Source organism: Metopolophium dirhodum, chromosome 1, assembly GCF_019925205.1.
Source record: "Metopolophium dirhodum isolate CAU chromosome 1, ASM1992520v1, whole genome shotgun sequence".
Classification (NCBI taxonomy): domain Eukaryota; kingdom Metazoa; phylum Arthropoda; class Insecta; order Hemiptera; family Aphididae; genus Metopolophium; species Metopolophium dirhodum.
The window spans coordinates 24,236,003-24,249,702 of record NC_083560.1 but is presented as its reverse complement, the minus strand read 5'-3'; the positions used below and the strand labels follow the sequence as shown (position 1 = coordinate 24,249,702).

The window sequence follows — 13,700 nt, the reverse complement described above, 5'->3', positions numbered from 1 at the left end:
AACACACGAGCGTCATTTTACCGCACAATATTTCTCAACTTGGCGAATGGCGATATGAACAAAAATTCTTCAGTATGCGCTGACATGTCAACCATGGCAGACGAAAACATTATTTTATTCTTGGGTTACCGTTTATTGATAAAAAAGAAGAAAAAAATCAACAGGAAAATGTGGGTTCATCCTTTAGTTAGTTCTCGTCCATCCGAAGGCGCGCTTACTTTAATTTTTGAAGGCCTTAGAAGTGATCCTGATAAGTTTTTTAATTTTTTTCGTATGAGCGTTTCTGCATTTGATGAGCTACTATCCACATACTTGGGAGAAAAACTTTTAAAAATTGATACAAATATGCGGAAGGCTATTTCTCCAGCTGAAAAATTGGCAGTAACATTAAGGTAAGCATAACAATTTATTTAATAATTTTTCATAATTTTATTATAAGAATATTTAGAAAATTGTTTAACAAATGTAAAACATAGTACATAATATATACTGTATGTATAATGTGTACGACATATTATATAATAAATATTAAGAACAAAATAAATATTGAACTCCCTGATCAGTACTAGTAATAAATAATAATAAAACAAACCTTTTTTTTTAATACAAATTTTAAATTTAAGTATAGGTATAGAAAAAAAATAATGAATAGCTGTTAAATTTTTAAAATGCAACCCTTAAATTTAAATTAACTCATGTTTTGTCCATTTGTAAATGTTTGATCGTCTGTAATTGTATAGTGTTGGTAAAAAACTTGAGGCGATGAGGAAGATGAGCTAAAAGAAGGTGCGCTAGATGGCAAGTTATAGTTGTAGTAGGTACGAGGTGATTCATAAAAATGCTGCATTGGTCGGGGTTGTTGGTATTGAACCGAAGAGTAGGTGGAGCCATTTTTTATTTTTTGTACTACGTTGATAACTTCTGCTCTAAACATCAAACTTTGATCATCATCAAATTGTCTGACAATAGAAAGCAACGAATCAAAAAATTTCTCATGTTCGTCTTTTTCTTAAATCGCATTCTGACTTTGGCTCTTTTGTTTTGTTGCTTCTTCCAAGTACTCCATGAATTTATCCTCAACATTTTTAGTTTTTTTTTTGGTTCGATTAGAACACAGTTCTACATGTTGCATAGGAGGTTCAGCCGAAGAATCAATTATTTGTGATTCATTAAAATTTTCTGGTTGTATTTCTAAAGAGCTTGTAGTTGGTCTAGGTAGTAACAGTTTTTATAAGAAATCTCAGTTGGTCATGGTAGATATATTTTTTTTTTCTTCGCTCTATCTCCAGATGTCGGTTTATTCATTTTAATCGATCTAAAGTACGCATCTTTAATGTGTTTCCACTTTTTCTCGATGTTATCTCCTATTTATAAATATATATTATAATTAGTTGTTAGAATTCGTATTACAATGATGTTTTTTTTTTGTATATAATATATTCTCATTAGTTTGCAATAGTGCCGAAAAAAGACAAAAACAAAATTTAGAAAAAACGGGAATTTTTACAGAAAATCGGGTTTCCTATACTTTAAAATTTTTTTAAAATATTCTGACTGGTTTTGAGCTATTTAGTCACATTTTGAGGATAAATCGTTCTCGTTACGCAATTTTGTAAAAATTTAAAATTCAAACGGACATAACATTTTTCCTATAATGACGTTTCGAGTTTTCTCTATAGCTATTTGAAGAAAAACTTATGGAAAACTTAGTGTTGAATTTTTTAACCTTAGATAGATAAACAAACATTTAATGATTTTTCAACTACAAAATTACTTGCAATTTTTCGTGAGTTTGACATATTTCGTAAACATTTAAACTATAAACGTTATAAAAAAAAAATTGTGACTAACGATTTTTGATTTTTTTTAACTACAATAAGAACAACTCATAAGAAAACTTGTATTCAATTTTAAAGTTTTTTTGTTTAATTTTTCAAAAAATTTTTTTATGATTATTATACAGTTTTATAATAACCCACTTAAATTCTTTTTTTTATTTATAACTACATATATTATATTATTTATTATTATATTTAGATACCTAGGAACCGGATGTACATTCCAAGATTTACATTATTTTTTCAAACTAGGAGCTTCAACGATAGGAAATATTGTTAGAGAAGTTTGTAATGTAGTATGGGAAGAACTTGCTCATATTCAAATGCCACCTATGACAGAGGATATATGGAAAGATACCGCAGCCAAGTTTGAACAACATGATAATTTCCCCCATTGTTTAGGAGCGATAGACGGGAAGCATATCCGTATGATATAGCCATCGGGAACTGGAAGTCAACATTTCAACTACAAACATTATTTCTCAATTGTCCTGCTAGCAATCGTTGATTCTAACTATAAATTTGTTTACGTCGACATAGGATCATTTGGAAAAGATTCAGATTCGACAATTTTTAAAAATTCTACGTTTTGGAATCTGCTACAAAAAAATGAACTTAATATTCCTGAAAGTTGTCCAATATTGAATACTAATATCAATGCAGATTATGTTTTTGTAGCAGATGAGGCATTTGGTCTTTTCCAACATGTATTACGTCCTTATGGAGGCAAAAATTTAACAAAAAATAAACGTATATTTAATTATCGCTTGTCTCGTGCGCGAAGGTATGTCGAATGTGCGTTCGGTATACTATCCAATAAATGGAGAATTTTTCACCGGCCAATGAATGTTACAACTGAATTAGCAGTGGATATTACAAAAGCATGTTGCGTTCTACACAACTATGTACGCGAAAAAAAACGGAATAATTTTTCAAGATACTCTGTCTATTGATGGATTAGAGGATGTAAACACTACATCTCACCGTGGCACACGATCAGCAAATGATATGAGGAATACATTTGCTGATTATTTTTCTTCAGTTGGAGCTGTACCTTGGCAGCATGATATATAAAAAAGTTATAAAATAGAACAAAAACATTTTAAATGTTATTCAAATATCTAATGTTACTCTACAAAAAATGTACCTAGTCCAAAAACCATTTATTTAGTAATCACATCATAATAATTTATTAATAAGTAACAACTTATGTTCAATAATTTTAATCTCAGTATTTTTTTTTTTTATAATATTTTATGATTATTATAATATTTTAAGATTTCATATATCACTACACCTAATAAAACATAATATTCTATTCTAAATAAATAAATATAAACAATTTTAATAATTTACCTATAATTTTTTGATCCTTAATATGATCCATCTCTTCAAATCCTGGTTTTATTTTACAAAATATGTCTTTCCAGCATTTCCTTTTTTCGTTTCTGTCCGAGTATGGATCTAATAATATTAGATAATATTATCCGATAATAACGGATTTTCCTCTACTAATGTTATCAAAAGATCAACACCCAAAATATCTTCGTCAAGATCCTGAATTTCTTCATCTGTTGAAGACATGTTGAACAGCACAAGCACAAGTACGACTACTACGATCAACAATAGGCAAATGACAAACTATTTAATTATCACGTGATTATTACAGCCCATGTGATGCCGCTCATTTATTTTAGTGCATATGAACGGAAAATACTTATCGCGCGCTATTTTTAACGCACGGTATAGTCAAGGCGCACGCGACAGTTTTTGAAATGACGCGCCTTATTTTTACGTCGCGACACTCGTGTGTTATTATCTTTACCATATATTATGTTATATACCATCCGTTAATATTCAGATACTATGCGTTATTGATATATATATATTATAAATAATAATTATATATTATATTCACATGACATATTTCTTTTTATAATATAGTTGTTCAGAAATGTATACTATAGTTTAACTACTGTATTCTAAATATTAATTATGTGTGCTCGGCCATCTGATCGTAGACGGCTAGACGGGCTGAACGTCATAGTCATCGTCATCGCTTTCTTCATTTTGCAGACTTCTTTCAGCAATTTCATCGATAATATGATCGTAATTTTATTTTTATTCGTAAAAAATACGAAAAAACTTAGGCTAGTTGACTCTTATCGTGGTAATAGAAAAAAATGATTGACATAATTGACGTAAGATATAAGATATAAGTAAATTACCTGTATGTACATTATATGTACATATACGTGCGTATATAAAATATAATAGAGCCGTAAAGATTAGATAATTACAGTTTCGATAAGAAAGTAGATAATTTAGGTCAAAATATCTAGTTAAACGATTTTATTTTTGTCCCTTATAACCGATGGTTCGTCCCGGATAAACGAAGTTAAATTGCATTAAACTTATACATCCGTTCGGGACTATGACAATTTGTCCCCATTAAGCGGTTGTCCCCTTTAAGCGGTGTCCCAAATAAGCGGATTTGGGATTCTACTGTATATATATTATAAATAATAATTATATATTATATATTCACATGACTGTGATATTGTTCATATTTCTACTGTCGGCTTTTTTATATAGTTGTTCAGAAATGTGTACTATAGTTTAACTACTGTATTCTAAATATTAATTATGTGTGCTCGGCCATCTGATCGTAGATCGTCACGCCCTTATTTCTTATTTGTTATTGTTGTTCATCCCCATTAGAATGCGATCTCACGGTTGCCTTGTTTCTTGTTGTATACCTACAGCGTATTTTTATAAGATTTATGACACTGATTTAAATTACATACTATTCTCTATCTAATCTTTTATATTATCTAATATACTTTAAGTCGAAACGATCACAATAATATAGTATATATATTATTGGGTTCGTTACAAGTGCGTATTTGATGATATTATTGTGATTAAAGTAATTTATTTTACTTTTAAGTATTAGTACAAAAGTAGGAAGTATAACAATTACATTTGAAATTGTAATTGTATGTATAAAATATAATAGTATATGTACTGTAACATTTTAATATACTCACAAATAATATTTTTCACTGAAAACAAAATACAATTACTATAATAGTTATTCTTGGTTTTAATTTATACCTACCTAATTTTGTTCTAATTTGAACTTATATAATGTCTAAAAAAATAAATAGTCATTTTATGTGCTTTATAAGACATTGTTAAGTATAAAGAAAAGGGAATTGTGGTTATGAACTAGTGTTTTTACTACATGGGTTTATACATGTGTAACGGTCGAAAATGAACCATCATTATCAATGTCAAATATTATGCGATAGCGCGCTCCGTCCCGCGGGCATCTCTGCCCACACCCAAGACAAAATATACATATCATTATAAACCACACACACACTATCACCGCTGCCTAGTACCCGTGGTCGAGTTTGACCGGCCGGCACTATGTCATTATCTGTACTATTCCAATGTAATACAAATACCGGCCAATTACAACTCATTACCAAATCATTATATAATATTGTTTTTTTTCCGTGTGATGTGCGACGCGTCCGACGCTCGTACCTAAGCTTTTTACTTTTATTTTGCCTCTCTGCCGGAGAGTAGACACACCGCTTCACCGAGGACGTCCTGGTGATGATGCTCGGACACACACGCACAGAATTTGGTAACATTATTATTATAATGATTCTTTGATTATTTATACTACACCTTGGCCGGTATTTTGTGTTTTGTTCCGTGTATAGTACATACGGTAGTGTACTACTTGTATTATTATTATTGGTATTATTATTTATGTACGCCGGTAACCGCATAGGTACCGTGCAAGTACCCTGCGAAAATGCAGTTGTTCTAATTATTATGTATGTGTTTTTTTTTAAGGCGACCTTTTTTATTTGCGGCCAAGTTTTTATGCCGATATTGCTTTTCTTGGCCATAACTTAATGATTGTTTTGTTTTTACCATAAATATTAAAATAAATATACTTTTAGATCCCTATCAAATACCTTTATTATTGTTTTTCCCAATTTCATTTTTATTTTACAAATCCCACACGCTCCGATTTCCGAATCTCGGCTGTGGGTTGGCGACCTTATTACTACTAAAGTTTCTCGTCAACGTACGCTCCACGCCGAATCTGGGCAAGCCACCGTGTGAGATGTTACACATGCTTTATTCTAATTTATTCTAATTTATTAATAAAACTTTCTTTCTTATATTAAATCGTAAGAAGTTTAAAATATTGTTCATATTTTATTTTTAAAATAAACAGTTAAAAGTTATTACATTATATAGCAAAATAAAACATTGTATTTACCTAAACTATAATAATAGAATGCTAATAAAAAATTAAAAAATTAATACAAAATAAAATAACAAATACCTAATTAATTTTTTTTTTACCATTGGCTGAAAATAATGATAGAACAGCGCATGGTTTTAATCTGTTCTTTAGTATTCTTCAGTATTCCTGAAACAATTGAATTCAAAATGAGTACTACAAACTCTTTACCACGTTTTACTATTTTAGCAGAATTTTTTTTCATTCCACATTTTTCTCAGCTTGAAATTCTTAGGATAGCCAAAGTGACTAAGATTTTTTGAAAGCCTGTTTAATCAGTTTTTAACGGAACATCGTAATCTAGCTCCTAAAGTATGGTCCTTTTAATTTAAACATATAATTCATATTAAAAAAATATATTTATTTTAGAAACATCAAAGTTGCCAATTATAAAGTACAAATTAAAATATAATATGAGCTATATACATATTTTAGTGATATAACATCCAATGGTCTAGTTTGTATAGAGTCTATATATTTAGGATAGTCTAAAGACTATTTTTTGTAGAAACTAGAGGGTATGGATTCTTCCATGTCTTTGTAACCAAAATAATGAACTACAGAGTTTTGGTTGTGAATAACATAGAATCAGAATACTACTCACTACTATAGAACACTTGATAACCCAGCTGACCTTTCCCAACTATTGCAATATTGTTCAGGTGTAAGCTAAGAACAATTATTGATATTTACAGTCAATGATTCTCAGTACCTCGTTGACTGTATAGTATATGATGCGAAACAAGTTGGGTGTACATAATATTTATTCGTATATTATGATACAATGAACAGCCTACAAGATTATTATTTCATTATAATAAATATACACACAGCTTTATTCGGGCTTTATTAGTTGACCATTTTAGTTTTATATTTTACAAAATATTGGTTTATATTATGTACGTATTAATTAAAGTATATCAAAAATGTTCTGTTGCTATTTTAAAATAGAAATTCATACTGTCACATATAATGAAAGGGAATAATTTTATAATCGGTATATCAACTGCAACAACGAAAACTGTCGTAACTCAATTTTACAAAGCTTTTTTTTTTTCAATCTGGCATTACTATTTTTCTGGATTACCAACGAAACTGATAGTAGCATAAATCAGCCAACGTTCTATACAATAAGATGCAGTTACTGCCGTCTTCGTTAGAAATTCAGAAAAATTGTAATTTAAATATAAAAAAAAGTTGTAAAATTGAGTTACGACAGTTTTTGTTGCGGCAGTCGGTATATATAAATGGCACTGGCACTTCAATGTATTTTAGTAAAGAATGTCTCAAGTTCGAACCACAGATTTGGTGGCCCAATTTTTTGCAGTTTTTTCCTTTTTATCTATACACACAAATGTTTGGTTTTTTTTTATTCATCATAAATTTCCGTATGTTTAGGCTGGGTTAGGATTTTGTATTCATTGATTGTATTAATCCTCCGTAAACAACAAACGTTGTATAACTTTGATACTGTAGAGTTACGTACAAACCACGGGGTCCGCGATCTACCGCAGGTAGATTGCCGAGTAGAACACGATTGCGTACGTTTGTCTTTTTTGACAACACGATTGCGAATGTTTGAAGATGGGTAGCAAATATCTTTAAAAAAAAAAAATAAACACTATTGCGTATGAAATTGTATGCAACGTTGTCAAATTTATTAATTTTACAATATACCAAATAAATATCTAGCGAAACCACAGCCAAGGAGGTGGGGCATGTGTGTTTCGCTGGGCGCCGCGGGGTTGACGGACCGCGGCGCTTGCCGAAGGCCGGGGCGTCCACGTCGCCGGCGGATGGATACTGACTTATAAAGTTTGCTAACACCGAGCCAATCGTCCCATTTACGGTTGATTACGTGAATCAACCGGTGACACGAGATCCAATCGCGGCGTCTCCGACGAGCGACTCGCTGGAGTGCGTGAGATGAGAATCACAGAAGGCCAACGCTAGCTCCTATATGCTTAAGGCGTTGCGTCGGGTGATTACTTCTCCGAACATCCCTCATGAGTACCTTGACCGATAGATGGTTCGCATCAGCTATGAGCAAAGATGCGTTCCTGGCGGAAGAGATCAAACCGAGCGGATGGGAAAACGCACCGGCGACTCGCAGGAGTGCGGGAGATGAGAACCACAGAAGGCCGACACTAGCTCCTATATGCTTAAGGCGTCGCGTCGGGTGGTTACTTCTCCGAACATCCCTTATGAGTACCTTGACCGATAGATGGTTCGCATTAGCTATGAGCAAAGATGCGTTCCTGGCGGAAGAGATCAAACCGAGCGGATGGGAAAGCGCACTGGCGTCTCGCAGGAGTGCGGGAGATGAGAATCACAGAAGGCCGACGCTAGCTCCTATATGCTTAAGGCGTCGCGTCGGGTGATTACTTCTCCGAACATCCCTCATGAGTACCTTGACCGATAGATGGTTCGCATTAGCTATGAGCAAAGATGCGTCCCTGGCGGAAGAGATCAAACCGAGCAGATGGGAAAGCGCACCGGCGACTCGGTCGGCGGATGGGCGGTGATTTGGATTCAGTCAATCGTTTACAAATGACCCAGCCCGGGAGGGAGGACTCCGGGGTTGTGCGCCGGAACCAACCTCGACGACTGGGTGCCACCAGTGGCAAAACCTTGAACGCACCAGCCGGAGGGCCGGCAAACCCAGTTTGTCGTCAAAATAAGCACAATTTGTTACCGTAAGACTGAAACCACCGAAGAGTGGGCGGAGACAGGATCCACATGCCTGATCTACGGGCAGGTAACACCTTAGTAACGCTAGGCGGAAGCGAGGAAGTGGGGGCTAAGGTCCACCGCTCCCGTAAGAACTGCTAAAGAAACTGCGGTGACGACGGCGACGGGGGGTTCGGATCCCTCGCTTCTGAGCGGAAACCGACCGCTACAGACAACACGAGGCCACCAGAACTCTGAAGGCGGCAGAGAGAGGACGGATCTGGGGGGCCGCTGGTTACACCGAGCCGGTGTTCCCGCGCCTGCAATGGTGAAGCGCCCGCCGGTTCGGGGGGGAGCCGGCGGGTCCCCGGAGTGGTCCGACCTAGGTTGCCGAAAGGGCATCGAGGCAACCCCGTGAAGACTTACTGGCGCTCACCCGCCTGACAAGGACGGCCCAACCGGGTCACGACGAGTCAGGCGGATGGAACGACCTGTACAAGTACACACCTGCTACCGACCGCGCCAAGACGAGTCACGTTGAGAAACTGGCTGACTAATCTGGTCCGGGAAAGGGGCAGGCGGGGTACGGTCTTAACGAAGCCAGCCCTAGGGCTTCGGGTTAACTGAACTGTAATCACAAGGGCCCGGGGCAGGTCATCCTTGGTGCTAGCGAAATGACCAAGGACCTCCGGGTTTCCTGGGCCACCTGTACCTTCCAAGGTGGCAGCCTGGTGGTTTAGAATGCGCTAAGCCATAAAAGGGTCTGAAATGGGTAGGAAGGCGGGGGGGGCGCTCAAACAAGGCTACACCCTCGAGCGCCCTCACGAAAAGCTCACTCATGACTGTGTGGAATCACGAGGAGCAAAAAGAGCCGCGGAATTGAGGCCGCGGCTGACGATGTCCTGCCCGGGTACAGGACTGGGCGGTTGACGAACGGCCTGAAGGCGTCTTCGCACCCCCGGGCCACCTGAGGGCCCCGTCCCGATCTCAACGCCAGCGGAGGGCGCATCTCCAAACCGAGCTTCCCGGGGGAATAGGAAGCACCTTGAGGTGGTCTCAGAGACTTACCGGTGGCAACGGGAAAGGGTCATCAATGAAGGAAAAGAGGACTGGCTAGGCAGCTTTCAGCAGACCAGCCATTCCAACAGTAACCCCAGAGATGGGCAGCTTGCCAAATGCAGGTCCTCATGGATCGCAGAGCATCTGCTTACACATACGACTGCCCGACCGTCGGCTACGAAAAAGATCCGCGCTCAAGGTGCAAGCGATCGGAGCGGACCGAAACGCTGAGCGCGGACTCACGGGGAAAACCAACAACCGTGTTCCGGGCGTATCAACGTACTGAGGATAGGGAGACCGTTAGGCACGTCAAAAGACCCCGACGTGGGTCCTCGTATAATGAGGACCGAGGTGATGAAGGGCACCTTCCTTTTCCGCACGGGAACCATCTACCCGAGTGGGGGAACTATACCACCTGCGGACGAACCAGTGGGCTTGGGCGAGAAGCGCCAGAGCATGACGAGGGAAGCAGACGTGGACCTCCGTCGGCGCGCTGGCGCTTCTAGCACGAGCCCGACTGAGAGCACACGGGCCCGACCAACTCGTGTGCGAAAACGTGCAAGGTGGAAGTCCGGCCGGGGGACACCCTCCGCCAGGCACCCAAACCCGAGCTTTCGGTACGGACACGGCACCCGGCAAAAGAAAACCGTACCACTCATAAAAGGTCGCACCGCGGCAGCTTAAACAACTGTCCCGATGTCGATGCTAGTGGGAAAAGAGTCGTTGTGAGTACTCTGGATAACGGATCCTTCAAGCTCATCTCGCGGGCGACGAGGATAGCCCCACTGGAAACCCGACTTAGCTAACGCCCGAACGGTAACAGTGCCCGTCGAGCTGTGTGGCGTGCGTCCGGCCGACGTGCGCGGGTACCTCGAGTGCTCGCGCCCGCCGGCCGCGCGTTCGCGACATATGTGGATGGCCTCGCGGGGGCTGTAGGGAGTAGCGCCTTAGTAGAAGGGGAGGAATTTGCCTGGGTCGAATCCAGCGCTCGCCGACGCGGATCAGCGAGACCCACCGATCTACCCCGTACGGGAGTAGCCGGCGGGGGAACGTCAGCATGGCGCCAGGGCGCCCTGAACTTAACCCGTCGGAGGGATGCGACCGCGTCACAAAGGCGTGAAGGAGCCGCCCTCGAGAACTATGGCTAAAGGTGTAAAAACCCTCGTCGTGCTGGTCTTATACTCCCCGTCACACAGTGGTTTTCAATACCAAATAAATATCCAGTAAATGTAGACTTTTATAATAATCAATATAAAAGTTAGTTAGTAATTATTATAAGTGTGCAAAAGTCGTATTTGTGTGTGTATGTGACTTAGTGATGTGATTATGTGAAGCTGCTCTGGAATCTTTTATTTAATAATTAGATCATATTTTGTATATTGTAAAAGGTTACGACTCACGACTGTTATAAGATTGGTTTGTGTCTATATACATTGTGAATAAAATATAATATAATTATAATATAGTATAATATGCATTCACAGAGTCATGGCTCTCAACAATATGTTATGATGTTGAGTTGGTTTATGAGCTTGTAACTTTAGAGTTAAAAGACAATGTTTAAACTTGTTATATTATAGATTTGTTAAACAACTTATAAGTTATATGTAAATATGTTACATATTTTCTTTGTTTCATATAACAAACAAACTTTTAAAAATGTTCATTTGGAATTTGGAATAAACTTTTTGATATAATAAACATTTTATTTTTATTTTTCATGAAAATGAAATATTTCAAGAAAATAAATTTCATGAAATTTTAAAACCCTAACAATAAGCGTAGGTAATAAAAGCTAAATGATTATTAAAAAGCAATGTATTTATAAATTATTTTTAGTGTAATCATGTGGTACCTATATACTAGTATGAAAATTGGCAACAACGCTAAATAGTTCGTACGCAATCGTGTAGTTGAAAATCAGGTAAAATCGTACGCAATCGTGTAGCTTAAAAGGTGTCACCAAAAAAAAATCGTACGCAATCGTGTTTTACCCAGATTGCGTACCTGATAATATACTGCTCACAGACAATACCCGGTGGGATGGCTATTCATTAAAATATAATATCATTTAAACTTAAAAAGACATTGCTTCCACAGTGTGTTATATCCAAAAGAAATGCCGAGCAATACAAGGGACACGAATATTACTGATGTCTAATTAGAAGCATTAAATTACTAAAGAAAAGAAACCAGGGGCGTTGAAGACCCAAGACTACATATTCAATAAGGAAAGTATGGAAAATCATAAAAAGATAGAGGTATCAGACTGTATTGACCATGTTTATTAGTATTAATACTTATTTACTGACCACGATATTGTTATTACTCTTATCCTCATTGTTTCTAGTAAGTCTAAGTGACAGTCTCAGTGATTTAAATCTATTTACAACAGCATTTTCAATATTTTCCTCTCTGTAAAATTCAGATTCTACATAATCACTTATCATAATAAGCCAATTTTCTAGATTTTTAAATAATTGTAAAAACAAAATTTAGTTAATAAATATAATTTCATTAACTTACCTTATAATATTTTGTTCCATTGGTAAAATTACATTATTTCTAGTTTCAACGTTATTACTTTTGAGTAGCATAACTATATAAAAATAAAATTGAAAATTAAAAAATTAAATTATAGAGATCGAGAAGAATTCCTTGAGAGGAAAACCATTTCGATCATAATGTTGGCGAATAGCATTTCAAAATAAAAATCGCTTTTTCCTGGCTTATAGTTTTCTTCTAAAAAATGATCACATATACGTTTCCATTCATGACAACGATCAATTCCTATAACTTAAGCCATTCTCATCTCATGTATTCATTCTTGGGAATTCTCTATAGAAACAAATATCAGTGAATACAATAAACTTAATATTAGATTGGGAAAATAAACACTAAGTTGAAATTATTAGTGCGTTTTTTTCACAACAGGTTGAGCGAGTAAATTTCTAGAACCAATTGATACTCACCCATGATAAATAACTCCTGGACGAATGGACCTTGGTGTTATTAGATGTATTATCACACATTAAACACGATACACACTAAAGTTAAAATAATTTATATAAAAGTGCAACCACCAAAACCAATTTGACAAGTCGGATATTGAAGTTAGCTTTATCAGTAGACAGTTATCTGTATTGTATGCAGTTGGAACTTAGAAAAAAGACTCGATCAATGGACGTGGGTAGCCTTGATCACTCGCAGTCTTGGAATGTTTGCCACACCTGTATTTCGGTCTCCTATATACCGATGATTGTGTTCTGAGGTGTAAGTTTTCTCGTGATAGTTAATCCAGTCATCCATAGAATAGTTGGGTGGTTAGGTATCGCGTGTCGTACTTTTTAAAGGTATAGTATGCTTCAAGTATATTACATGATATGTATATTGTCTACTGCAATCTAGCCGAGTACTGTACAGTCCACGGGGACTAAGATCTTAGTTCACAATTCACATATTATTTATAAATTCACATTATTTTATTCATATAAAATAAAAATGTATAACACAATTTTATAAAAAAAATTACTATACATAGTATGTTTGTCAATAGTTTATTAGCATGTTAATTTGTCTTGTTGGTTAATTCTTTTTTTTTTTGTATTTTTTGGAAAATTTAATATTGCTGATGAATTGTTAAACGACGTTTCGTCTCCGCCGTTTCGTCTCTGTCAAAAAAATTAGTCCCATGGACGTTTCGTCCCCGGCAATTATTGAGATAGGGCGTTTGGTCCCCAGCATACTTTGATAAACTAAATACATTATTTTTTTAATGAACAATTTATCTTTAAATGACA

General features: G+C 36.6%; 1 protein-coding gene and 1 pseudogene across 1 annotated transcript; one reads left to right on the top strand and one right to left on the bottom strand.

Annotated features, from left to right (window-relative positions):
- The first annotated feature begins 54 nt into the window (after positions 1-54).
- On the top strand, positions 55-2,912 carry LOC132934786 (uncharacterized). The gene is made up of 4 exons (XM_061001143.1): positions 55-392; positions 2,038-2,264; positions 2,379-2,564; positions 2,800-2,912. The coding sequence occupies exons 1-4, from the start codon at positions 55-57 to the stop codon at positions 2,910-2,912; spliced, it is 864 nt and encodes a 287-aa protein (XP_060857126.1).
- Positions 2,913-6,356: 3,444 nt separating this feature from the next.
- LOC132934782 (uncharacterized) lies at positions 6,357-12,876 on the bottom strand (annotated as a pseudogene).
- Between the last annotated feature and the right edge of the window lie 824 nt (positions 12,877-13,700).